At 48.8% G+C, this 27,457-nt stretch overlaps 1 protein-coding gene across 1 annotated transcript in view; it reads right to left on the reverse strand.

Annotated features, from left to right (window-relative positions):
* The window catches only part of LOC110261756 (microtubule-associated protein tau-like), a 33,479-nt gene extending 6,255 nt beyond the window's left edge, over positions 1–27,224 (reverse strand). The window contains exons 1-2 of the mRNA XM_021100068.1: positions 26,999–27,224; positions 25,156–25,675 (exon numbers count right to left, since the gene is read on the reverse strand). Of these exons, the coding sequence (XP_020955727.1) occupies positions 25,156–25,675; positions 26,999–27,224 (746 nt within the window). The remainder of the gene's footprint in view (positions 1–25,155; positions 25,676–26,998) is intronic.

Genomic DNA, 27,457 nt, shown 5'->3' on the forward strand with positions numbered 1-27,457 from the left:
CCCAGGCTAGGGATCAAATCAGAGCTGTAGCCGCCAGCCTACGCCAGAGCCACAGCAACGCGGGATCATGAGCCATGTCTGCAACCTACACCACAGCTCACGCCAACTCGGGATCATTAACGCACTGAGCAAGGGCAGGGACTGAACCCGCAACCTCATGGTTCCCAGTCAGATTTGTTAACCACTGCGCCACGATGGGAACTCCTACAAAATTTTCTTAAATATTGTCTTTCAATTCCTCCCACCAGGACTATAAAAAATAAATTAAAAGATGTGTTTTATCTTACTAAATATAAAAAAGTGGGAGTAAAACTTGAAAGACATGTTAATTTAAAAGTATACAAATTAGAAATGGAGGTTTAATATAATTAGCTGTTGCATTTAATTTATTAGTGATATTTATTTGCAGATGTGTCCCAAAGGGCTTGAATAACAAGTACATTTTAATAAATCGAATAAATAACTTCATAGTCCTGACTCTGCACATTATGTCTTTTTTTTTTTTTTTTTTTTTTTTTGTCTTTTTGCTATTTCTTGGGCCGCTCCCACGGCATATGGAGGTTCCCAGGCTAGGGGTCGAATCAGAGCTGTAGCCACCAGCCTACGCCAGAGCCACAGCAACGCGGGATCCGAGCCATGTCTGCAACCTACACCACAGCCCACGGCAATGCCGGATCGTTAACCCACTGAGCAAGGGCAGGGACTGAACCCTCAACCTCATGGTTCCTAGTCAGATTTGTTAACCACTGTGCCACGATGGAAACTCCCCACATTATGTCTTTACTCTCATAACCAAGGAGTATGTTCAAACTGGTTGATATTTTGTCAGCTTTATGTATTCATGTTTTATTTTGTTGCCAGAGATCAGAAGGCTTGTTCAAGGAAAATACCAAAGGTTGAGAAAAAGAAAAATGGTGTGTTTCTAGCCAAAGAGGAAGGCAAGTGAAAAAGGTATCTTTGTCCACTTTACTAAAAGACTTCAATATAAGGAGTTCCTGTCGTGGCGCAGCAGAAACGAATCCAACTAGGAACCATGAGGTTGTGAGTTAGATCCCTCAGTGGGTCAGCGATCTGGTGTTGCTGTGAGCTGTGGTGTAGGTCGCAGATGCGGCTCAGATCTGGCATTGCTGTGGCTGTGGTGTAGGCCAGCTCCAATTGGACCCCTAGCCTGGGAATCTGCATATGCCATGGGTGTGGCCCTAAAAAAAAGACAAAAAAAAATTTAAAAAATAAAAGTAAAAGACTTGAATATGTTTTATTGATCCTTACAGAAGCCTTAGATCTCTTCCTAAACTATAACAAAATCTACCTGAAAACTCACTTGCTTGGCATAATTCCAGAATGCCTCTATAAGGGAAGCACAGAGTAAGGTGAAGAAAAGAAAGGGAGGAACCAGAATGATTCCAGTCCCACTCCTGGTTTTCTTCTCTCCTATCTCACTCTGAGTGGGAGGTGGATAGAAGGGAAAGGAGAAAGGGGAAATGAGGGAGATTACTGTGGTGGGTGAGAGTGGAAGAAGAAACTGACTGAGTATGAAGGGTTAACAAGATAAAGAGAAAAGAGCAGAGAATATGCAGAGGGCTCACACAGTTTCAAGAATGACCAAGTCAAGGTCAAGCAGCCAAGTGGTGAGTGGTGACCACTTCTTGACTTGACTCTTTCGCTAAATAGCTCTGAAATCTTTTGGTCGAGCTATTTCTGCCATGGCCCAAATCTCAGAATTGCAGCTTAGAGGTATGTAGGACCAACCATCAAGATCACCTTGACAGTGCAAGAGGAGCCTCCAAATGCATTTGGTCCCTTAAAGAGACCAATCAAAAGGCAGAACTACACCTAAACAGAAGCCACATGGAGCCGAAAGAGCAGTAGCATGAGTGTTCAGCATCTTCTCCAGATTCCAGTCTTAAACACTGTAAATGTGTCAGTGCTCCCTTTATCCCACATTACCAGCCTCCTCCTAGGGTAGCAGAGAAGTCCAACCATGTTCTAATTGCAATCCTTGACTCCAGATTTTCAGACGTCTCAACATATTGCACATGGGTAAAAAGACAGGGAGGTTCATGTGAGCGATAATGTGGTCTAATAATGAAGGAAACATGACAACACATTCTAAGAAAAGTAGCTAACAATTTCTGAAGTGCCTCCTACAGGCCAGGTAGTAGGTTAACCCTTTTACATGTCCTGTCTTTTTAAAAATCCTATGTCGTACTATTTGTTTACTTAATGTGTAGATGAAGAAAACAAGACTCCAACGGATTAAATGCGTTATTTAAGTTCTCACACTTGGTAAATGGAAGAGGTGAGATTCTGAGTCAGATTTTTTGACCCAAAAGCCAGCTGCAGTCACACATCACACCACAGAGAAGATGAATGAGAGACATTCTCCTACGTTGCTCACATTCACTGTTGAATGTCTTACACTACTCATATCCTTCAGTTCAATGATTGGTCTCATTCTCACCTATAAATACCTTGAGTATGTCAGTGTAGAAATAACTTCTGTCCTTTCACTAATCTTTCACTTTTTTCGGTCACTGTGTCTACCTAACACCAACCTTTGTTCCTCAATTCTTTAAGCAGAGAGCGCTTCAGTAACTATTTCTTTATAAAAGCTTGGCAGATGCTCAAATGGGCTCAGAAGTATTTCATAATGGACAAGTAGTTCATTGACAAATAGTAACAGCAATAAACATTTGTTGCATGATTGAATTTTTAATTATTAAAAAGATTTCTCTCCCAGAAATACTCTTCAGTGAAGCTAGTTTTTAAAAGGCTATAAAATAGGGGATGATATGGAATTAAACTTTTCATTTATTCATTTTAATTCATAAACTCAACAAATATTTATTAGATTTCTAGCCAATGCCAGACACTATGCAATTACTTCCTAGGGATGTATTAGTTATCTATTATTGTACAACAAATTAACCCCCAACTTATGGTTAAAACAAAGAACATTTAGTGCTCGGGGTTATGGGAACAATTTAGTGAAGTGCTTTTGCTTCTGGGTCTCTCCTGAGGTTTCAGACATGCTATTGGCTGGAGCTGAAGTCATCTTAAGACCAGCTAGGGTTGCGAGTCTGGTTCCAAGTTCACTCTCCTAGCTGTTGACAGGCCTTGGTTCCTCACTGGCTCTTGGTAGTGATTTCAGTTCCTTGCCATGTGGACCTTTCTGTAAGGTTTCCAAGAGTCAGAGAAAACAAGGGAGCCTACATCTGAATCAGAAGCCACAATTGCTTTTTATTATGCCATCTCCAAAGTTCTATGTTATTTCTGGGAAATAGGCTCCACCCTTCAAAGAGAGGACCGTCAGAGAATCCATGTATATAATTTGAAAACCATGGAGGGGGGTTGATTAGAAAGGAACCTTTGAAAAAAAATCATACACATTTTTGACTAATTTGTGTTCTGTTGCAACTTAATTTTCTACTAATAAACTATATGTTGCCATGTGGTTTTGATCTCTACATAGGAGACCCAGAAAGCATCAACCCTCATTAAGATATTTGGTATCTTTGGATGAGGAATGCTATTTTCCATTCATGTGCCAGGTATTACATAGACCCAAAGTTCTAGCTGGGCACTTTTGTAGCTCAAAGAGAGTGAGAAAAACTTAAGATGACACAGAAAAGGCTATAAAAAAAAGATCATCAGGGAACCTAGAAATTGCCACATGTATGCGTTTACCAATGATTTTCCACACTGCAATTCATTTAACTTTTAATGGTCTGACTGTATTTTGACCTGTTGAACTGTTTCGAAGATTCAAATTTTCACTATTGTCTTTCACATTGAATAATGAACTCTGAAGCGGAATTTCCATCTGTCAGTGTAGAGAATGCAGCATCTCATCTCTGCATTGAAATCAAGCTCCCCTCACCTTTCAACAGCCAAAGCACCACTTCATCGTCAGCAATGTGGAAAGCCACAAATCAATTAAACTTACCTTGCATTTACAAGTACCCATGAATTGCACTTACAATGGTCATACAAAAAAAGATGGTAGCACAGGGTTCTCAACAAAAGCACATGAGTCGGGTAATGGCATATTTGGGGTCAGTGACACCTTCCCTCTTTGTCCTGTCTGTGACTCGAGTAGAGTTCTTCATTTTTCTCCTTGGACCCACTGCCACATCAAATTGCAATATTCCTGGTTGCTTTATTTAAATCTAAGAAGCAAACCACATGCAGGTTTCTGAAGAGCGGTGTGTGGCTAAGAAAGCCTCGGGTTGGGATGCAGCCCCTGTAATCCCCTCACAGAGGTGAAGAGGAAACAACCCCAGAGAGGGTTCCAAACACAACAAATGCCCCTTCGAGCTAAATTTTGCATTTCCTTTTCTGCTTTAAAATCTCTATTGGCTGCACATCTGAGAAGGCTTAAGAACATAATTTATTCCATATAAAGTTCCCAGTAATTTATGCTCACTAAATTGGCAACATAGGAAGAATTTTTTTCATTGTCTACCATGGAAGATCCTCACAGGCCATCTCATGGAAGTACAGAAGGCACAGGCAGCCATACTTTATACAAAAGGAAACATATTGGCACAACCAGTTTTAAATACAATTAATTTTAATTCTTTCAATTGATGAGTGTACCATTTTCTTTCTTATTATTTCTTAGGAATGTTTGCATCAAGAATAAGAGATTGAGGGAGTTCCTGTCATGGCTCAGTGGAAGCAAATCTGACTAGTATCCATGAGGATGCAGGTTCAACCCCTGGCCTCGCTCAGTGGGTTAAAGATCCGGCTTTGCTGTGAGCTGTGGAGTAGGTTCCAGACACCACATCTGGTGTAGGCTCAGATCTGGCATTGCTCTGGCTGTGGCTGTAGCATAGGCTGACAGCTACAGCTCCAATTGGACCCCGAGCCTGGGAACCTACATATGCCATGGATGCAGCCCTAAGAAAGACCAAAAAAAAAAAAAAAAGAGAGAGAGAGAGAGAGAATAATAGATTGATAATAATAATAATAATAGAATAATAGATTAATATTACATTAATTTTAATATTTATTTAGATTCCCAGGTGTAAACATGTGGAGCATGAATACAATCCTCCAAGGTGGAAGAGGTTACTATGTTGGTTTCCCATTAGAATCTCAAAGGCGAAATCTCTACTTTTTTTAAAAATTACAGTTGATTTACAATGGTTCTTCAATTGCTGTTGTATAATAAAATGACCCAATCACACACAGTTCCACTTTTTATAGTCTTCACAGAGCCACTAGCATGCAAAGGGCTGCCATCTGATCTAAAGCTGGATTACCTATCTTTTGCATTTGTATCATCCAATCCCATTTGAATCTCTCTCCCTGGGCTCTCTGGAATCATACTTTGATATTACTGATAGAACTTAACACATCCTTACCCCTAGAGGCCCACAGCCCTCAAAATTTTGCCTTTTTTTTTTTTTTTTTTTTGAGTCATGGACTCATGGCTGGATGATATTTGTACAGTACCTCGGCTGTCTGAATACCAAAACATGGTATCTCTGAGATGACTATCAAGACTAACATGGCCCCCTCAGCTAAAAGCAAACAAAAACTATAAACTTCTTTACTGAAAATTTCTACTTCTCCCTAGAGCTAGGAATGACAATAAGCATAGTGCTCAAAAATGTATTCTATTTCACTTGTGAATTTCTTTGCAATATAAATTCTAAAAAGAGAATTCACAAGAGAGAGAAGGTGGTGGGGAGGTTTTTGGTTTTTTTTTGTTTGTTTGTTTTTTGGGTTTTTTTTTAGAAAGAGTGTATTTAGAAAAGAATGAGAAGACATCTTGCCACTAAGCCAGTGGGAATTTGAAATTACTCCAAGCCAAGGAGCCAATAGACTGGCTAAAACATAAGGTAGAATTCAGAGGGAGCTGATCATGTTTTGATCTCATTTTATGCTTTTCTTCATGCTTGTTTCCAAGATCTAATTGGTGCCTACACTGGAAAATGCTAACACAGAGCAGCGGTGCAAAAGAAGGGCATGAAAACATCTTAGATTAATTCCTGTTCTGACATAGATCTTGCCCTCTCCCTAGGCAAGGGGCCATAAGACATTGACTTTTAAGAACCCAGATTATTGCCATTTCTTAGGTCATCCAAAAGTTATATAGAAGCCATAGGAAGAAGAATCCTAACCTCACTGTAGTCTGACTAAGAAAGTATGTTGGCCAATGTTCAAATTGCATATCAAATGACAACAAAATAACCACAGCAGAATATATGCAAAAAGTGAGTTTGGGTTGTATGAGAAGTTACTATGGTTCTGAAGGTATGAAGATTAAGATAGGGAGCATAGTGAAGACTAATCCTCATGCTGAGAGGTAACCAGAGCACTGGACAACATGGATTTGAAGCCTTTTGTTTACAACCCTGTGGCTCTTGAGTTTCTTGGAGGTGACTATCCAAAGTCAAGGCAGAGGACACAGTTTAATAACTATTGTGCTCATGGTTTTTACCTCAACAGATTAGTCCCACCATACGAACTGGTTTTTATTAGAACTAGTTGTAATTGTGATTACTTTTTGCAATCATAATTAAAAACTCTAAATGATAAACATAAAAAGATATTCAGATTCTCCAGCTATCATGAACACAAGGTAAAAGCCTTACATTTGCATTGTTCATTCATTTAGAACTGACTGAGCCCTTATTATGTGCCTGGCGCCGTGCCAGGAGCTGGGAATATAAGTGAAACAGTTCTACTCCCAGCCTCTGAGGGGCTTCCAGCCCCAAGGGAGAGAGAGACACATAGAACTAACCAAAACAGCATGTTTCATCTGTTCTGAGAGAAGCATAAGCACTGAAGAGGAAGCCAATGGTACCCAAACTTCTGGCACACATGCAAAGTTAGGAATACATCCTGGCAGGAATTTGAAGCAGGGGAACACAATGCTCCTTGTACTAATACTGTCTCATATTTTCACAACCTTGTCCACTTCTACGTGGCTTTCTCTGTCTTAAAACTTCAGTTAAATGTCCAGGACACAAGGAGCTCAATGTACTCACTCTAGAAGGAAATCTAAATGTGGCTCATCCATCAGACTAAAAAGAACCTCCATTCTCTTGGAAACCATTTCAAATCCACTGCCCCTACCCATCATGAGAATGACAGGGCGGAGGAAGACACATTCTAATTAAGAATTAGATGTGAGAAACCCATAGCTTCTTCACACAAACCTCAATAATCCAAGAAACTAAACATGATTGTCCTTCAGAGAAATCAAAACCTGGTCTGAATGTTCCTACCTTTACTCTGTGCCTCCCTCCCCCTGGAGTTCCCATTTCTTTCTTCTCCCCATCCTTGTTCTGCTCCACCTCCCACACCTTCTGAATCCCAGATTAAATCACCTTCACTATTGACAGTTTTCCCAGGTGGTTTTCTGAAGCAGGAAGAACCACCTTCTTTCAAGCTTCCAAAGATCTTTGTACCTGTTATCAGCGAGTATGATGATGTCATGTTTGCTTGCTTCACCCCCACAGACTTGAAAACTCCTTGAGGCCAGGACTTACTAATCTTTGTATCCACAAGTGTCTTGTACCATGCTGGGAACATCCTACCTACTCAATTAGTGGGCGTGCAATAGACACATAAGTGAAAAAGTTTCCATGGAGAGCAGGAAAATAATCTCTCTTTCCCCCTCCTACTAGATTTCTGTATTCTTCATGCTACACCCACGGCCCCACCCATGCTTCCACCTCCCCCTGGCCTGCATGATCCACTTCCCAAGCCAGGAGGTTCTAAAAGCAGAATAGGCCTGGAGTGTCACCAGGAAGGCACAGCTGATCTTGATTTACAATATTCCCCTAGGACTGACTGACCCACGCTGACCATTTTCTTCCAGATGAGTAATACACATTGGGGTTCCCTCCTACAAGTTGAAGATTTGAAAGCTGTCTGTCATTTTGCTGCTGTGAATTTTTTTTAAAAAATGACTAACTAGGTACAAGGATTTTTTTTTCCACATCAGCCTTAAAAAAAATTAGATGCTTAGCCTCACAGAGAAGTAATATATATGAGAGAGAGAGAGATTCTAAGAGTGCTCTCAAAATCGCTTCACCCTCACAAGAATATTAAAAAAAAAAAATACCGAAAGAAAAGAAAAAAGTTAGGTCAAATACTACCTACACCAATTTGGTAGGAAAATTAATCCTTCTCTATTATTGCTACTACATAAGTCTGCTATGATTATGCCTAAGGCATAATCTGCTTTCCTAGCTGGAAAAAAAAAATTAGTTCTAAAGTTGGATTCTTCATGAAATCTGTGAAAAGAGCATTGAAGTAAATTAAGAGGGAAAAAATGGGGTGCGTCCCTTCTTGCCATTTGTTCCCCCATCAGCACCCACAGGCAGGAACTTCTGGAAACATAAATGGACAACTCTCTGTTTCACCCTGAGAACATTTTCCTGAAGTCCCACGAGGAAATGGGACTTCTTAGTAAAAAGGAAATACTCTTGCCTGTGTTTATATCAGTACCTCTCCCCATCATCACAGGGAGCATACTGGAAATAGAACTACTTGTTCTAATGTTGCAAATCACCGAACTGTTTGCCACCACCAAAATGTGCTCATCTCCCAGGATAAATATACCCAAAAATTAGAGGTTCTTTCTTTTCTTTTTCTCTCTCCCCAACCCCCTTACAAATGTAAGTGCTCTTTTAAAGGGCTCTCACAAAGGAATTATTATCCTGCACTCCTTTTGTGGGGACATATGACACAGCAAGTACCTCTGCTTCACCTCTGAATCATGGCAAGTGCAGGGTCATACTGACTCCTAGCCCTGGCAGCAGCAAGCTGGGCCCTGGATGGGAATCGCTGGTCCATCTGGTTACTGCCTCCCAGCTGAATGGTCTGTGAGCTGGAGCCTGTAGAAAACACTTTCCTGGCTCCCTACAGGCTGGGACAGAGCTATACAGAAAAGGACCACTTTGTCCCAGAGAGAGGCTCCCTTTAGCCCTCCTAGTGAGCAGGTTTCTCTCCCAAGTCTAGTCTGGGAGGGAAGCTGGCTTTCAGAAAAGTTGACCCTGTTCCATCCAGGTCAGGCTAGCTGGCTAAACTTAGGGTTCTTATTTCCTTGAGGCTCAGTGTCTTCAGCAGCAAAAAAGGAGACAATATAGTACCTACGTTCTTGGTGGGGGGTGGAGAGTGGGTTGGGAGGATGTAAGGAGATAAGCCAGGTAAGGTGCTTAGCCACTTGCTGGCTCATGAGGCACGCCAGTATTCTTATTTCTATTTTTGTCCATGTTTTTTTCCTAAAGAATTTTTCTAGCTGTTGGCAATCAACTTTGTTGTACAAAGGTTAATACCCAGCGAAAATTACTCTTGAGCAAGGTCTACAGATGAGTAGGTCAAAACTGCAAGGATATGGATTTTTGTCAGGGTTGCGGGAGTAGATGGAGCCAGAAGTGGGGTGGGAGCGAGGCATTCACAAATCAGCATAGGCTGCGATCCCAGGTGAAGAGGGGTCTTAGACCCGACAGACCCACCCAGGCCTTGCTACTGGCCCTGGGCGAGCACAATGAGGTTTTGCCCTTGACTCCTGAATGAGCTCTGCAGCCCCATCCCCCTGGGGTCCTCTCCTCCCTTCTCGCTACTAACCGGGCAGGCATGAACCTGTTCCATCTCCAAGACACGCTGAGGCACAAACCTAAGAGCTGGGGTTTCCTGCAGATTAAACTGGGTCCAAATACAGACAGATGGCACCCACTTTTTTTCTCCTGTCCTCTACTGAGCTTTGAAGCAATTTATTCCCCAAGGCCTCCCCATCAAATCCATTTCCCCTAGTTTTGCAGGTATTATCACCCTCCCCAACTCCACCCCAAACTGTTCTCAGCTGCAGGAGGACCAGCAGCAGGTATCTTCCCCATCCCATCTCTTGCCCACACAGGAAAGGTAAAGAATTTGGTTTTGCAGAAAAGAGGATGCTGATGGTGGGGGTGTTGTAGTGTGAAGGGAAAGAAGTGAAGGCACCCCAGTTCTCAGGACCTCAGAGCACACTCTGGGTCTCTGCCAAATGCCTCCAAGTGCAATAGACTCTTTTGGTTCTGAAGGCAACTTTATGTCTAGCAAGCCCGGGAAGACGCTGAAGATTTCCCAGGAAAAGAGAAGGTCAAGTGGAGTCACATCAATGTCTGTGGTGGATGCCAAGCCACCATCCCCCCACCCCCATGTCCCAGGTCTCCCACTCAACACTACCACCTCATGTGCTCCGACACACACAGAGACACATACAGGTTGGTGAGCCCCAAACTAAGGCCATAAGTCTTCCACACACAGTTGCTGAGCCAGACCCTATGGCATTCTTTCTGCCCCACACCCATCCCCACCTCCCACCCCCACCCCCACCCCAGAGCTATTTTTCCTTCTACCCTGTATCGCTCTGCGGTTTCAGTCCCAGTCTTCCCCGGACAGTTTTTTTTTCCCCCCACACCTCACTGACCCCTGCCCCGCAGTGTGCTTGGTGAATGGGGAAGAACAGAGTGGCGGACAGCACCTCAGCCTTCTGTGGTTGACCTGCACAGATGAGACAGAGAATGCTAGAGTCTAAGAGTTATCCTTGACAACCAGTGTGCTGGATCCTGCTGCACTCTGCTCACCTCCCAGGGCTGGTGAAATACATTCCAGCCTTTGGTTCTTGCCTTCCTCTTTTCCTAGCCTCTTTAAAATAGCCACAGAGATTGTACTGGGGGCTGTAGGGTGGGGAGATCCCCCTGCACGCACACCCTACACACACACACACAGTTCTCCCAACTTGCTGCTACCCTGGCAGCTGAGCCAAAGGCTGCACAGGAAGCATCGAGACCTTGTCTGTCCTGGGCCTGGCGGCTGGGGGAAGGATGCACATATGGATAGTTTTCTCTCTGCGCCTAGTAAGGTGTGCAGAGCCGAAGAAAGGAGCCAGCGCCCATATAGGAGTACCAGAGAAAAGAGGTGGCCCTGACATCTTAGCGAAGACACTGCTTCGGCGGCGTTTGGAGCCGCAAGGAAGAGTTGGGGCGGGGGGCGGTGCGGGTCCCAGGCGGTGGAAGAGGCAGGAGGCTGTTGCCGAGAGACCGAGGTGTTGAGTCTTGGCGCCTCCAAGGTTTTGCCCTGGTCCGAAGGGCCAAAAGCTGAGGCTGGAGAGGTCGGTCAGAGTCGGAGTGGGATCCGCGGGAGTACACCGCGGGGCATCTCAACATCGGTCCCCAACCTCTGGCTCCAAGCCCTGAGCAGGAAACCTTCCTATTTCCTAAGGGCAAGCAGGTACCCAGGAGAGGCCAGGCCAAGGCTGGGGATTGGGGGAGGGGGGTGGCGCTGTCTAACCAGCCCTGGCCGGGAGAAGCACGGGTATATCCAAACCCAGTGGAGGAGTGAGGGCAAAGGCCTTGGTGGCAGGGAGATTACTCCAGACCGCATATTGATTTTCCCAGTTTCTGCAGTTCCAGGTCTATCCTCGTCCCTTATTCAGTCTCAACTTGGGGTTTCAGTCCCTCCGCCGTTTCCAGTCTCCGCCAAGCGAGAGAGACGTCCACTCCACTGCCCGGGATGGATTCACAGGGGCTGGGTTCCTCCAGCTCCACCCAGGGGCACGTCGAGCCCTGTGTCTCCAATCTCCGTGGGGCAGCTTTGCCTGGCGGGTAGCCGGCGACTGCAAGAGGAGGATAGGCAGCCGCAGGCCGCGCGTGCAACTTTTTTTTTTTTTGCAACACACTGCTGTCCCCCTGAAAGGTGTTATAACAGCAATTCAATTACAGTAAATGGCGCACAGCGTCCTCGCAGCTGGAAAGTCGGTAACTAACTGTGGCCGACCTGTGTAAAGGAATGCCGCTAAACGCACTCTACTTGATTTCCCTCTCCTCTCTCTAAATCCCCCTCTTTCTGTCTTGTCTTTGCTCTGTATTAATCGGTGTAGGACCACAGGTTAATTAACTCCAAAGAGCTTAGTCTATCTGGACAAAAACACACTGAGAAATTGGCATGAGATCCTAAAAACTGGACGTGGTGTCAAAAAGATCATATGAAGTCCCCCACGATTCCTTCCACCTCAAAAACCCTTGTCTTCAAGGAACAGCACTTTAGTCCTGAGTGGCAAACCCCTGGGATTGTGGTCACCTGGGCGTGGGAGGCATGGGAATATCCATGTCTGGGCTTAGATCATGGAATCATGGGTACCAGGAAATGGTGTCCACTAAAACCCGTATGGCATGGTCTGCAGGCACCCAAGGAGCCTTCAAATGTGTTCTTAGTGTGTCACCTCTTCGATTTCTCTAGAGATCACCGACACACTCGCCCAGTGTGTCATGGGACGTGCATTTCAGGCTTAACTTTAAAGGGTGTTCTATGAATTAACAATATCGACCAAAATGAGTCAAGGAGTTTGTTGGGATGGGGGGGTGGCAGGTGGGAAGAGCTGCCTGCTCTCCAGCTCCATCTTTACCATCCTCCATATGTTAAAATCTAGAGGGAGGACCAGAAGAGGGAGAGAATCTCTCACAAGTCTGCCTGGCAATCTATATACATAAAGGTAAAATTAACATTCGCTCCTTTGAAATTAGAGTCTGGGTGGCTTAAAAGCGGATTTTATTTAGTGGATGCCATATCAAAAGAGGAAGAAAAGCGTTGCCTTGCCTGGAGTTTTTAGTTTCATGTTATTTTTTAAGGCATCATTTTAGAAAAGGCCAACTTGGCCAAGCGGGGATTTCGAGTGCTTTCCCGCCGCCCGGCGTGGCGGGCCTCTCCCAGCAGCCGCGGGAGGTTTCTAACACTGGAAACGCTCATTTTTCCGTGCCGGGGGTAATACTGCGGGAGGTTGCCTCCGGTCTCTCCAACTCTCCCTCCCCAGCGTTCGGCTAGACCCGGGAACGTTTCACTCCTGTAGAGAGCAGAGCGCGGGGCTGAGCGGTTGAGATCGGGGCCCGGTATTGAGCGCCCAGCCTCCAGCGCGTCTGACTCTCCACCTGAGCCCCACGCCCTCCATGCCCTGGGCGGCGCCCCTTACAGGCAACCACCCAGTCTGGAGGGGTCCCACAGCTGAGAAGAAGGGTGCACTTAGGGTCTCTTGCCTTAAGGCCAGTCAGACAGAGGAGCGCGGGCCCAGCCCAGGATCTGGCCCGGGATGATCCCGAGGCAGAGCGCTCGGCTCCCGCGCTGCCCTGGACATACCGAGCTCTGACCCGTGGACTGCCAGAGGCGCTTGGGTTGTTTTCGGCTTTGTTTGCTTTAAAACCTAGAGACGCGGGTTCCTTTCAAGCTCCGTGAAGTCTCTGACCTCCAGCTTGCAATCTTCCCCTGGGCCCTGACTTTTTTTTTTTTTTTTTTTTTTGCGGGGGCGGGGGGGTGGGGGCGCGCTAAGGCAAGACTAGAACTGTAAGAGGAAAGTTACTCGCGTCCTCGGCTCACAGGCTGGAGATGGTAGAAAAGGAGGACCCGGAGGTCACCGGCAACCTGTGAATTGGAATTGTCTGCCTTATCCTCGACCCTGAGCTCCTGGTTAATCAATTGCGGAAGGGGTATACCGCGCCTGTCCCTCTCGGGGTCAGAGTGGCATGGGTTTCACCTCCCCTCGTGGTGCGAGAAAACCCCTCTGTTGTGGGCAAAGCGGGCAGCCCTCAAAACCGCATCGTTATAGTGGGTTTTATGGAGCCTCCTGCCAGCTCTGCATTCTGCGGGGAAGGCTATCCCAAGACCTCCCACGTTCCACCGGAAGAGCCTTGAATCCCTCTCGGGCCTGGTTCAGGGGCAATCGCGGACACTCCTTGTGCCCGCGAAGGCGTCGATCTCCGCCGAACCCTCGCCCCGCTGTGCCGCCTCCCCGCTGGGGCCCCGCCGGGCTACGGCTCAGAGGCGGCACAGTGTCCTTTCCGCCAAGGGTCCCTTCCTGCTTCCCCCGCTCCCTGCCGGTTATCCTGCCAGCCCTTTTTCACTCCAAGAGCTTCTCTTGGAAGCCAGAACAGGCCCCACGGTATTCTCGGCACAAAACCCCCGCATTTAAAGCCCAGCTGAGGGGCTTGGTCCCTTTTTGGAGACGGAGAAAGAACGAGATTGAGAACCAGTGTGTGGCCCTCCTGCAAATAGAAGGCTGCTCTTCGTTTGCATCTCTGCTCAAGCTTTGAAAAGTTATAAAAGTATCTGCTCCCTACTCCTTTACCGTAGATCTAGGGGAAGATATATATTGGAGAAGCCCACCTGACAGTAGAGGCAGTCCGGCCGACTTAGGGCTGCTTCCTCTAAAATCTCCAGGGTGACTTCTAGCCTGGCAGCTTGGTTGTCTGCAAAGGCTCTAAATGTGAGATTTAAAGGGTACTCTAATTTTTGTGCCTCCCTCTGGAATCACCAAACCCAGGGCACCAGACACCAAACCCTCCCCTTGGCCTGGCACTGTAGGAGAGCCACAACTGCAGAGGCCTGTCCGCCTGCCTAGCTGCCACCTGGGTCCTGCCTCTGTGCCCCAAATCTGAAGATCTGACAGCGGCTGCTCTACTTGGCAGAAACTAGAGGAAGCCAGGATTTGAACCTGTAAAACCAGTTAGAGCAACTCTACATTATTCCCTTTCTGCCCACCTGTTAAAGTACACACATCATTACCAGTTTGAGTCGATATTTCAGGGGACGGGAGGCATTCTTTAGTACGGTCTCTTCCTCCACTGTGGGGTCTCAGCTCAGGAAAGATTTCTCAATACCTGCACTTAATGGAAATTCTCAGGACTCTAACATCAGCTCACCTTGGGATCAGATTTAATGAAAACCAGCTACAATTCAGATTATTTCCCCCAAAGTACCCTGTTGTTTGTCTAAGATAGCTGGGTTAAAACTAAAACTGAAAAAGTGACAGTAAGTTAGTCCTTTTTTTTATCTGCTCTTCCTAAAGTTTGCCAAACCAGTAGAAATTAATTTTAGACCATTTCCACTTTGGAATAGTTGGCATTGCTTCTGGTTGTTTGCAAAGTGTTCCACAGCCCTGTCAAACCTGCTTCCTTGCATCTACCCAGCCTGGTCCCATTTCAGAGTTCCTTAGAACTCTCATAGCACTCTCCCCCTCCCTAGTTCCTTTATTTTCTTCCCCTCCCTTACCCCCATCCGATGGATCAATCACAGAGACAATTGATTTTTCTGTGTCCTGTTTGAACCAGAAAGTGCTGACATCTGGGGGGGGGGGTGTGTGGAGGAAGTATGAATGAGCGTTAAATCCCACATAATATGAGCACCCAGGCCAATCTCCAAGTTTAACAATTAAACTTGTATGTGCACTCTGAATGTATGTGTAAGTGTATACTTTTGCTTATACCCCTGAACTTGCATATAATTGATGGAGGTAAGAAATATTAATGTAATGTAAAAACAAACTGAATGAAAAATCATCTTAATAATCTGAAAAAAAATGAAGAGCAGACCTAGACCTAAAATGTCTAGGAGTAGATCGCTAATTATGAAATCTGAAACTCTTTTGAGCTAGGGTCCTATACTTCCTAAAAAATAATCATTTTTCTTTCTTTTATTGGAAATAAGACCTTAAATTCCTTTGGACTGAAAGGAAGTTATGAGACAAGATCCAATTTTCTCTTTCTTTTCTGACAACTCTGTCATCCAAAGGATCACAGCCATGTCAGGGTGTGTATCTTAGAAAGAAAGAGAGATTGAGAGAGAGAGAGGAGAGAAAGGAGAGAGAGAGAGAGAGAGCGAGCGGGAGCTCGTGAGAGAAACACTGCAGCCCGTGGCCATCAAAATTTTCCAGACCTCTATTTTTTGATTGTGATCCCACTGATCTGAGTTTGAAATGCGAGCGCAGCGAAGCCCCTAAGCCTTCAATCGTGTGAAATTTTCAAAAGATCTCTAGAAGCAATCTCAGGCTGCCTGACCCCTGACAGGCGCCGATCTCTTTATTCCTCTCTCTGCCAGCACTTCATTTGTTGGAATATCTTTCAGATTTGCACCTCCAGATGACAAACCTGAGTGTTTATTATGTGTACATGAATCGGAAATCTTCAAGCCTGCACAAAAGCACCATCTTAAACATAATATTTAATTTCCCAGCTTAAGTGCCTGCTTCTTTATTTGCTTTTCATTAGCTTAAATGTTTTTTTTTTTCCAGGTCTCCCCATGTATCACTTTGATATTTAGATGATTCTCTTTTAATCATCATTTCTCCCTTGAAAAACAATCTCCCGTCGCCCGCCATTGCGGGGCTCACACCGCAATGTCAGGGCGCGGCTGGCAGCGAGGCCGCGGAGTCATACGCAGACCCCTTCCGAGTGTGGAGGGCATCTCTCCCGGGCGGGGTGGGGGCCCCTGGAGTTACAGAAAAAACGCTAACTTTTTAGCCGGCGTCTGGGACTGGGTCGGGATCGGTGGCCACCCTCCCTTCTCATTCCACCTCTCCACCTAGAAGCCGTTTTTAATTCCTTCCGTTATTTGCTTTTAAAACAAAACAAAATCTCAGGTAGCTTGGAGAGGTGCTGGTTTAGCTACTGGGAGTCGCACCCCATAGCTGACGCCTCTGAGACATGAGAGGCATCTCTTACATCTTATCCAAACCAGTCAGACACTCCTTCCTGCCCTGGCATCCCCTCCCATCATCCTTTCTGTGGACCCCTAAATCCTGGGGGCCTGAGGGCACAAAAGAGAAAGGGCATGTGGCGGAGGGCTTCTTGGGAGAGGGCTGCTTTGTTAAAATGCCCTCTGGCAAACAGTTCCCCGACAAGATTTCGGGGATGGGAATGTTGCCCACCCCCCACCCCCAATCTCAGCCCCAGACTGGACTTTAGATGCCCACCCAGCACCCATGTGGATTGAACTGAGATGGAGAGGCACACCACCGGGCTTAGGTGAATCACCACCCACAAGCCCAGTCTCAGGTCGGGGAGGTGGTGGGCTGAAGCCTGAACTGCCCTTCCCTCTGTGTTTGGATGGGCCATGTTGCTATGATTAACTTATTAAACCCCCTCGTAATTATTTTAATTTGACTCGAAAAAAAAATACTTTGGGCGGCAGTGGGATGTGTTTGTATTTATCCATCCCCCCCCCCCATAAAACCTGTGTTAAAACAAATGTTACTTTTCTCTCTCTGTACATAGACCCTCCCTTTTTGAAATAGACCGCAGGGACTGCCATTAGATCGAATGGCAAGTCTTTATGGAAAGTGTTTTGCATAATTACATACCAAAGCCAGAACAGTCACCTCCACATTTTATGGGTCACAAACCATCAACAATTGCCACATTATTGTCCACGAAACCTTAGTCCCTTCATTGATGGAGCGGACTCCACTGCTAATCTAGAACGGGAAAGGATGGAAATTTCTTCTAATAAGAACCCGAGAAGATTATGTCCCCAGTGACAACGTGTTTACATTTAGTTATAAAGTTCAGGGGACCGACGGGGAGAGGAGAGGAAATCGGACTAGGGCCTGATTAAGAGCGCGCATCGGTCTAATATAGATAGCGCATCAAAAGGAGCGGCTGAATGCCTCTCCCCTTTTCAGATCCGACCCCTTCCTACCTTTGTCATGCAGTAATTAAGATATTCTTATTTAGACAGACAGCTTCTCTGGTAACTGAATAATATTAGCTCCTTTGATGTCAAACTTTTGACAGTTATCACACCAGCACTGGGCAATTTAGCACAAATGCCCTCCTTAAAAAAAAAAAAAAAAAAAAAAAAGATAGAAAACCCCCATCGGCTTTGAAGAAATCTAATAAGTGTGATCCTTATCACCAAATGATCTAAATCGCTGCCGACAGGCCGCCCAGCTATAAATTACATTCGGAGTTACATAATGAGGCCGAATTTGGGTTTTAGCTCATTGAGGCAGTATTGGTGGAACCTGGGGCTGGGGCCCCACCATTCCTGGGTCCCCATTCCTGAACCCTAGAGATTCTGTCCACTGAGAGAGGAAACCCCCACAAACTGTGGAGTCAGGGCAGGGATGAGGGATCCGGCCGAGGTTCAAGGTGCGGGCAGGTACGGGCAGAGCTCATCTCCCTCATCCCAGTTCCGGAGAGTCGGCCACCTACTCCCAGGATGACACTTCGCCGTGGCTTTCTGAGCTCGGTCGCCAAATTTGGGATTTGCCAGATGGCAGGATTATCTTCGCGTCTGTTATTTTATATGCGTGTTGGGGTGGGGGAGGATGGAGAGCGAAGGCAGGGAAGTCCAGAGACCTCACCGGTTCCTTTAAAATACACGCACGCTCCCTCTCTGCTCTCGGGCTGTCGCCGCCCGGACCCTTACCGGTGTCTTGGCATCTAAGAGCCGCCCGGTGGCAGGCAGTAGGCGGAGTCCCTGCCACCCTTGCCCATGCTCTAGACCCGGGCCAAGGTGCCCAGATGCGAGGAGCTAGGGGAGGGGTATGAGAGCGCTTCTCTCTGAGGAGAAATGGGGGGGGGGAGTTGGAAGTGAAGGGGGCAGGGAGGACGGGTTCGGAGGGATGAGACTGTAACAGTGACACCTGGAAGGCATTGTCCTTGCGAACGACACCTGTCAATCTCCGCTCTGGGGTCCCGAGGCCGGGGGCGGGGAGGCCGCGGGTCTCCGCGGTGATGTCATCGCAGTCCCTTCTCGGCGGAGGGCGGGGAGGACTGGGAGGGGAGCAGAGCCGGGCAGGCTGGGAGCAGGCGGGGGGGGGGGGAAGGGAGGAAAATAAACAGAAGTCGCTCTCACTGCTGCGTCCTCTGCTCCGGATTTACATGGAAATAGATAATCCAACTTTAGTGTTTTTTCTAATCTTGAAATGACCCGTCTCTTTACATTGGGGGAGGAGGAACAGGGTCACAACATCGTAACTCACACCACCCTCCAGGCCCGGGAGAGCCGCGTTATCCCAAAAGCCTAGGGGTGACTGACCCTCCTTCCAGACCCAGCTCCCTCTTTTCCTGGAGGCTGTTCCAAGCCAGAGGCTTGAGGCTTAAAGAGGAACCACTCGGGGAGGAGTTGTGAAAGTCCTACGATCTGGCAGTGGGGTGAGGGGAGAGTTAATTAACGCCGGGCTGGCTGGGAGAGTGGGAGAGGGGGCGTCAGCGTGGGTGGGCGGGCCGGGTCGAACGTGGGGGTGCGCGCAGTGCGGGGGGCGTGTGATCTGGAGGCCCCTGCTAGGAGGCCTGGGCTGGGAGGGGGATGTGATCTGCGGCGGCCTCCGCGGGGGCTGCTGACGTGCCCCGAGGAGTCTCCGGTTGGTCCCGTAGAAATTCTGATCTCCCACCTACAGAGCTCCCTCCACCCCACCCACCCCCACCCCCACCCCCACACCCACACCAGCGAACACTCCTGGATTCTCCCTCCTCCTATTCTTATCGGCCCGAGCTAATTAGCAGCCTGCCAGCGGCCTGATTTATGGAAACGCTCGGGCGGGCGGAGAAGCGCTGCTCGCTGCGTCCCGGCCGCCTCGGGGCGGAGTGGAGGAGGAGTCTCGACCAGCCCCCTCCTAGGACGAGTTTCCCTCCTCCCGGCCGGAAACTGAAAGTTGCCGTCCCCGCTCCCCACCCTCCACTGCGGCGGGTCCCGGTAGCCCCCGCGCCCCTCAATGCCCCAGCCTGGGAGGCTGGGAACCCTGGCGCCAGCGGGGCGGGCGGGGGACGGTGGCCGCGCAGCCGACTGCGGAGTCCCAGCCGCCCGGTTCCAGCTCGGCTGACCTGGAGGGCGGGTTGAGCTCGGGGAGAGCGGGAGCCTCTTGCGCCCGGGCGGGGCGCCTTCTTTCCCATGTCCGGGTCTTCAGGGAAGGGAAATTGACCTGAAGGGGGAGGGGACGCTGCACTTGGTCGGTATCTGGCCCCCAGGCGGCGAGAAGGGGTCGCAAGCCATGGTAGGCCCAGTGGAGCCACCAGCCCACCTTGCCCCTATGTCACTAGTGACTGTCCCCGGGGAGGGCGTGGTCCTCTTCACTCGTCCTCCCCTTCACTTTCCGCTGGGTCTCCTTCTCAGAGCCCTCTGAGTCGGAGCCTCCTCCTAGAGTCAGAATTTCGAGTTGGGCAAATGCGGAGGGCCAAAAACCGTCCCTAAAGCCATCCGGTCCATCGTTTGCCCCCAGACCCGGGCGCTGTCTCCTCGCCTTCCTTGAGTATCTCTTGGTGGTCTCAGAGAGAGGAAGCTAGAGGTACTCCCTCTCTTCCCAGGTGACCCCAGCAGTGAGGATAGAGAGGGAAAGGGATGGAGGGCTCAGGAGACATAGTGCAACAGGACCTGTTGCCCGTGCCCCAGCCGAGTGGCGCCTCTCCTGGAGAATGTCGAATGCCCGATTTCTCCAAGAAGCCACGTCGGCGGCGGGGGCATAGGAAAAGGGAAAGAGCCTCTGTGCACTTTTAGCCTCAGGGAAGTGTTGGAGGAAAGAGACCCTAGCAGATCCAGAGGGCCAGAAGCCCCAGGCATGTTCCTTCAGACTTGGGGTGGATACTGGGATGCGGGGCTGAAGTTATGGGGAAGGGGACCTTCCCCCCAAACCTGGCTTTGACAGAAGTTGCATTCGTGCAGAAATTAGATCTCCAAGAAAATGGGTCAAATTTATTTTAAAACACCCAGTCAGTTCACCTTCCTTAGAAGCCAAATGTGGATCCCCCCACCCCCGACTGGGGCAGGTGAAAAATGAAGACCCTTATCCCCATCAAAGACCTCTGGGTATCTAATGCTGTCCTTCTCTTTCCAGAGTTCCCTCATAGTTAAGGGCCATTTGAAGTCACTGAAAATCCACCTGCCCCCCCCCACTTTGCCCTCCTCCTCCTAATTAAATTTCCTGTTCTTTTTCACCTTCCTCCTCACCTGCCACCATTTCCTAAGGGTTAGTAAGATAGGGCTCAGGCAGGCCCTAGTCTTTTGGCTGGAGGAAAGAAGTTGACACCCTTAACTGGGTGGGGAGCTGGGCTGAGCACCCATTTACATCATGGCATTTAGTTCCATATCATGGCATTTAGTCCCCTGGGTGGTGGGGTCCCTCTAAATTTCCAACTCTGCTGAGGGCTGGGATCATCTGCTCAGATACACTGCGGTGGCCCAAATATGCTTAAGTCTAAGCGCAAAGGGAGACCCTCGACCGCCAAAATGTAGCCTTCAGGCAGTGCCAATCCCTGATCACTGAGGGCCAAGCTGCGATCTCAGGGCCTCAACTAGCTGCTGCTCCTGGGGCGTTCACAGGCTGATTTCAGAACCCGCAGCCCACACAGCAAATGCTCGCAGTTAGGCTCCCAAATAATATTCTTCATTTGTCTTTTTCAAAGTTGATTTATAGCAATCGACAGGTTAAAGCCTCATCTGACTTCATTACTTTTAAAAGCTGTCTATTTCACAACTGTCACTTTTCATCACTTAACTCAAATAAATACTTGAAGAAATGAATTGAAAGAGACTTTTAGATCATGTTTATAATTTTGGTCACCACGTTAACATTCCTAATGACCTGACCCTCTGAGTTTCTGTAGACTCCTAAATTGGACCGAAAATTTCTGCATTTATACCAGAAAACTTAAAGGAAGGAAGGTGAGGTGACAAGAAATACTGATTAAAAGAAAAAGTGCGGCTGGTGACAAGTCGACCGGGTGCAGCCTCAGCAGAACTTCCCAGCAGCGGCTAGGGCCCAGGCGGGGTACCCAAAGCTGCTGGGTAGGGGGGCATTTCTTGGGGCAGGGTGTTCAGGTGTACCAAACTGCTGAAAAGAGGGCCCAGTCTGACAGCCACGCACACCGCCCGGCTCCCCCAGAGCCAGGCGCAAAGTCACGGGGAAGACTGTGCAGTTTGGAAATGCTGTCCATCGGGACTATTTACTACCATTATTATTTCTAGCGTTGTTTCCAAACTGGTTGTAATGGAACCCAAGTTGGCAGGGCGAAAGGCATTTCCTCCCAGTTGTCTTTGACTTAGATCTTGTGAGATACCCATGGAGGGCAAGTGTGGCAACGAAATCGCATGGATGGAAGTACATGCAATAAATCGAAATAATTTCTTCTTCAATTTTGCTGCCATTTGCCCGATGCTGGGTCTTCCAGGGCTGGTGTTAATCTCCCTCTTTCTCGCTCTCACTTCCTCTCCCTACCTCACCCACCCACCCACAAGGAAACAGCTCTAAGAAGGAAGGAAAGAAGGGAGGGAGGGAGGGAAAGAAAGAAAAAAAAAAAAATATATATATATATAAAGGAAAAAAGGAAAAAATGAGAAGGAAAGAAAAGGTAAAAAGAAACGCCTATAAACAGGAAAACTGTCTAGTTAGGGGGACAAAACAATATCGAGTGCGTTAGATTTTCTTTCTCAAAAAAAAGAAAAAAGAAAAAAAAAAAAAAAAAGAGATCGAAGTCTCACGAGCCGGGGGAGGAGGACCAGAGCAACTCGCTTGGTGTGTTTGGGCCCGGACTTCCAGGATTGGTTCGAGGGTGAACCCGCGTGCTGGCGGCGCGGGCCCCGCACCCTCGCTTCGGCTCTGCCCGGGTCCCATCGCGAGCAAGAACTTTGCAGATTCCCCGGAGCCGTGGAGTCCAGAATGTGCCCCGGCCTGGGCCGCGCCACGCTCCCCGCCACTGCCAGCTTCCCGATCGTGGCCTTAGGCCTTCGCCCACCCGAGAACAGGTCCGCCTAGCGGGTCTGAGCGCTCTCCGACTTTTCGTGCCCAGGCGAAGGGAAGCGGGTGCGAACGACGCTCGGTAGCTGCCGCCTCACTCCGGGAGCGCGGCCGCGGCGCTTGGCGCCCAGCAGCCGGGTGCGCTGCAGTACCTTGGAGCGCCACCTTGCTGCGGAAACTGGAATTACGCGGCCATGCCGCCCAGACTCCTGAATCCTAGCTTGACCATCACCGCAGTTTTTCCTTCATCTAAACCCTAAGAGAAACCGAAACACACAGGCCTTCCCACCGGCTAAAACCCATTATCTGTGACCGACATATCCCGCAACGTCTGCACTAGGATAAAGGGAAAATAACAGGAGAAAGAGAAAAATACACGTAGGTACAATTCCACCAGCGTCTAAACTGGGACGCTGCTTTCATAGAAAAGAGAAATGAGCAATGTCTCCTCTGAGGCCACGGGTTCGGGCTGCCATGTGTTTCCGGCCACTCGGCTGTGGCCGATGCAGACATCTCCCATGAGGCGGGTGCTTATGAAGTCGTCCCTTCCCAATTATGATTTTCACCGAAATCCACTCATTCTGGTCAGACGGACATCAGAGGGTCTCTGCCATGCCCGTCAACCAGCCTACTGGGACCTTGTACCGCACAGCCTTCCGCTCTGCTGACAAAGTTACCACAAAATGCAGCCCCTAACCTGTACATCTATGGGCTAGTGGAAGCAGTTATGGCAAGAGTTCCAAATCACACAGCTTTTCTCCTCAAAGTGCAAGTGGGCATTTGACCCTATTTAATCCAGTTGGTAACTTAAGGGATTTGCCCTGCTCTTAAGTTCTGCAAGACTAAAAATATACAGAAAATCAGTTCACTCATATGGTGAGTTTGCTTCAAGTTTTCAAAGCACACCACCCTAGAAATAGGTGTTCTAAGTAAAAACAAATCTCACAAAATAAGATTCTTTTCCTTGAGGATGCCAACTTGGTATTAAAAAATAGAATGTCTATCTTATGGTCCTGTGAGGATTTGTGTGATTTCTTTGTTTTGAGGAAGGTACAGAACATTTTTCTAATTTAGTTTTGACCAAAATTTTGTTTTTGTGTTAAGAAGCTCAGTGGATCCCACTTAGAAAGATGACTGAACTGGGAGCTATGGTGGGGGGGGGTGTATACACGTGGAGGTGTATTTCCCTGCCTGAGCAAACCCAACCTAGATACCATTTCTGGAAACTTTGTCCTCCCAGAGTTGGTAGGGTGAGCTCCCAGAGGGCCAACAGGTGATGGAGGGAGCACTCCTTCTCCCTGTAACCAGCACTCCTCATGGAAGATTAGGAGGTTCTCTGAGAGCCCTTGCTCATAAATTATAAGGCTGCGCCAAGAAAATAGCCAGGTTGGCTTTTTCTGGGTGGTTTGTCCCTTCTCCATCAGGCTAGCAAAGATTTCTGCTACACCATACAAGAAAGAAGCCCCGATTTCCTTGCAGGACTTGAATGAGGACCCCTCACCCTTCACAGCTGAGGAGGGGTGGCTCAGCCCCTGGGGGATCCTGCAGCTTTCCTGACTAGAGAGGTGCTGTGCTGGGGAAGAAGGAAGTTGCTGAGAGATCCTGGCAACTAAAAGGCAATTCCTGAGAGGGTCCAGGGGTCCACTGAGTGCCAGCTGTGAGGATCAGGATCGGAGGCAAAAGCAGAGGAGAGGAGAGCAGAGCAAGTGACATGCTTGAATCTGCATACCTATAGTTTTGAAAAGTCTCTAAATTGGAAAAGTTTCTCTCCTTCTCTCCCTCCCTCCCCTCCTTCTCTTCTCTCCTTTCCTTTCTCTCTCCTCTATCCCCTCCACTTCTCACATTCAGATTTTTTTGAGTTTTTTTCCACCGAATAATGCCTGAGATTAAAAATGATTTTTATTGCTATTACACTTTCTACCGCAAGATGCAGTGCAAGGCGGCAGAGTTTGTATTACAACTATGTCACAATGTTTCACTGATGCAAAACATGTAGCCAGAGGGTGTTGCTAATGACTCCTGGATTAGAGGGAGATTGAGACTGGGAGAAGAAGAGAGAGAGAGAGAGAGAGGACAAGAGAGGGAGACAGAAGGGAGAAGAGAGAGGGATTTCATTAGAGGAAGGGAGGGTCACCATATAATCAGGCCTAATAATCTAATCAGGATATTTTCGGATTTCAAGGTTCTTACCAAGCTTGAGAGTGTGAGCTAGAGAGAAAGCAATATCCTTTTAGACAACACAACACAAAGGCTTTTTTTTTTTCATGTTAATAACTATTACGTTTACAGTCAGTTAAGTGAAGAACTCTCCTTTGCAAAAAATCAAACTTCGGAAAATGCTTAATATCAGATTAAAGGCTTTTCCAGGAGCCGCCCCGCTAGGAGGGAGGTGGGGACCCAGTAATCACTCTGGGGTGTGCGGAGCGCCCCGCGGCCTGCAGAGGCTCAACGCCCCCGCCTGCGGTCATGCACACACTTGCACACCTGCCTGGCACAGCCTGCAGGGCCCCGGGGTGCCCGCCTGGGAAAGCCTGTGGCCCGGGCTCGGCCTCCTCTCGATCTTGGCGGAAAGGTCCCTCCGGGCTCCGAACTCCCCGGCGCCCTCCCCCGGGACCAGCTCTACTTAGGGAAGCGGGAGGTTTCGCGGTTCCTACCGTGGCCCGGGCCGGTCCCACCGCCCTGCAGTCCGCTTCTGCCCCCCGGGGCACAGCGAGTAGGGCTTCCCCTCCGGGCCGCGGCCCTTTGAACCTGGGGGCCCTGGGCTCCCGGCCGGCTGCGCGGAGCTCGCTCGGGGCCCGGCTGCGGAGCCGAGTGTGGGTGGCGGGTGGGGTGGAAGGGGAGTGGGGGAGGCGGAGGGGGTGGAGGGGCAGGGGCGGGAGCCGACGTTAAGCCTGGAAGCTTGGCTGTTTACCCAAACGATTTTCCTTTCAGGCCCGAGACGCCAATGAGACAAGATCAAGCTCCCCTCTTCGCAATGTGTGCGTGCGTGCGTGTGTGTGTGTGTGTGTGTGTGTGTGTGTCCGTCCTCCAAGCGGAGCTTTGTGAATTGTGAATGGGGGCTCCGGGACGCCGGCTGGGAGGGACCAGAGGCCCGACCCGGGCACCAGCGCCTCCTCCCGGGGGCTGGGGAGAAGCCAGGCGGAGGGCGCGGGGTCTGAGCGCGCCGAAGGGCGCCTCAGACGCACAGTCGTCCCGATCCAGGGAAGCGAGCAGCGGTAGGGACACAGGCTGCCGAGAGCTAAGGTCCGCGTCCCCAAAGGCCGATCCGGGAGACGTGGGAGGAGAGGAGGGAGAGAGAATAATATGAATCACATCCTCCTTCCAGTTCCTTAATTTCTTATCCCCCCAAAGCTTAAATCTAGTTCCTAGGCCACTGATTTCTTTCCGACTCCCTCGCTCAAGATCTATTAGCTGCAAATTAGGCCAAGGTTTTGGCGATTACGGTACAATGCAGGCCGCGTGACACGCGCCGCTGGGCCTGAGCCTGGGTCCCTCCTCTCGCCGAAAAAAAATGATTAGAAAGCAAGAGGGGATGGATGGTCTGTATTGACAAGACATTTGTCATTTTTAAAGGGGTCCACATTTAAGAACATGCATCGGCCTTGGGGGTTGTGGGGAGGAGGGAAGGGACGAAGAGGGGGCGAAGTCCCAGCCACAGCGCAGCAGGTGATCGCTGTCCTGGGCGTGGCTCCTGCTGTGGCTCCAGAGGCAGTCTGGAGCTGAAATATCGTTGGCAAAATAATAACGACAACAATATTATTAGTATTATTGATAAGAAGAAGAATTGGAAAGGCAGGGTTATATTTATTTGAGATCGTAAAATAAAATCTGGCCTCAAGACGTCCTAGGTATATTTAGTGGCTTGTCTCTGACGATTCGTTCCCCTTGGCCCGGGCCGATTAAAAGCTTACCCAAGAAATTGTTTCTGGAAGAAAAAGGTGTCATTCTGATGCTCCTGACTCAGCTACTATTGCTCCTCCTGTCTCAGCCTGTCCCTGCTCCCCCCACTCCACCCACACCACACTGAAGGGTTTCTTTCTTTCTTTCTTTCTTTCTTTCTTTCTTTCTTTCTTTCTTTCTTTTCTTTTCTTTTCTTTTAATGAAACAGGAAGTTCTTATTTAACAGAAATTCCTTTCCCCTGATGCTAACCTGAGGCATTAGGGATTTTGCATCAGGCCTCCAGGTCTTCTGCTCCTGGTGGTCCAGGCCTGGACTACACGCTGGGGGAGAAATGGCAAGGGCCTCAGATTATGGCATATTAGGGGTGGAGGGCTGTGGCTCCTAGGCTCAGAGGGGTCAGAGGCAGCTGGTAGGCACCTAGGCAGGAATTGAGGGCTTGGGGACCCAGCACAGGGTTGGTCTGGAACAAATGTGTATGAGGAGATGCTCAGGGAGAAAACCAGATGTGCCTCATAATGACAAGAAGCATGGCTAACATTTATTGAGTGCTTCTATGTACCAGGTATCGTATCCATCCCCCTGGGGGGTCTCCAAACCGGAGGACAAGGCGTCATGGCCAAGGGTAGGCCTCCGAGCGGGCAGGGCTGCAAGGGGCAGCCAGCTAGGTGGGATCACATGGCTGGGGATACAGGTTTTTACCCCACGACGCGTTTTCTGCCTGGAGAGGTGGTGGGGTCGCTGCGGGCAGCCGGGCCTGGAGCAGGCATCCTGCTTCCTCGCCTGTGGTCCTCCGCCCACATCCAACCTGCCCTGTGTGGCCATGCACTGTGTGGGCCCCAGGTCTCTAGCCTGGGAGAAGGAAGACCAACAGGTTCCAATGATGCTGCCATTTCTTCGCGCTGGAAATCCAGAGGCAATTGAACAGGGCTATGAGGGCCGCTGAGGTCAGGCTTGGGCGAGAGGCAAGCTCTCTATGCTCGGAGGCCCGAGGCCCGGCGTCCCGCGGCTCCTCCCGCTCAGGCCCAGGGCGCGGCGGCGGCGGGGCTCCAGACGAG

The sequence above is a fragment of the Sus scrofa genome, chromosome 7, assembly GCF_000003025.6.
Source record: "Sus scrofa isolate TJ Tabasco breed Duroc chromosome 7, Sscrofa11.1, whole genome shotgun sequence".
Lineage (NCBI taxonomy): Eukaryota > Metazoa > Chordata > Mammalia > Artiodactyla > Suidae > Sus > Sus scrofa.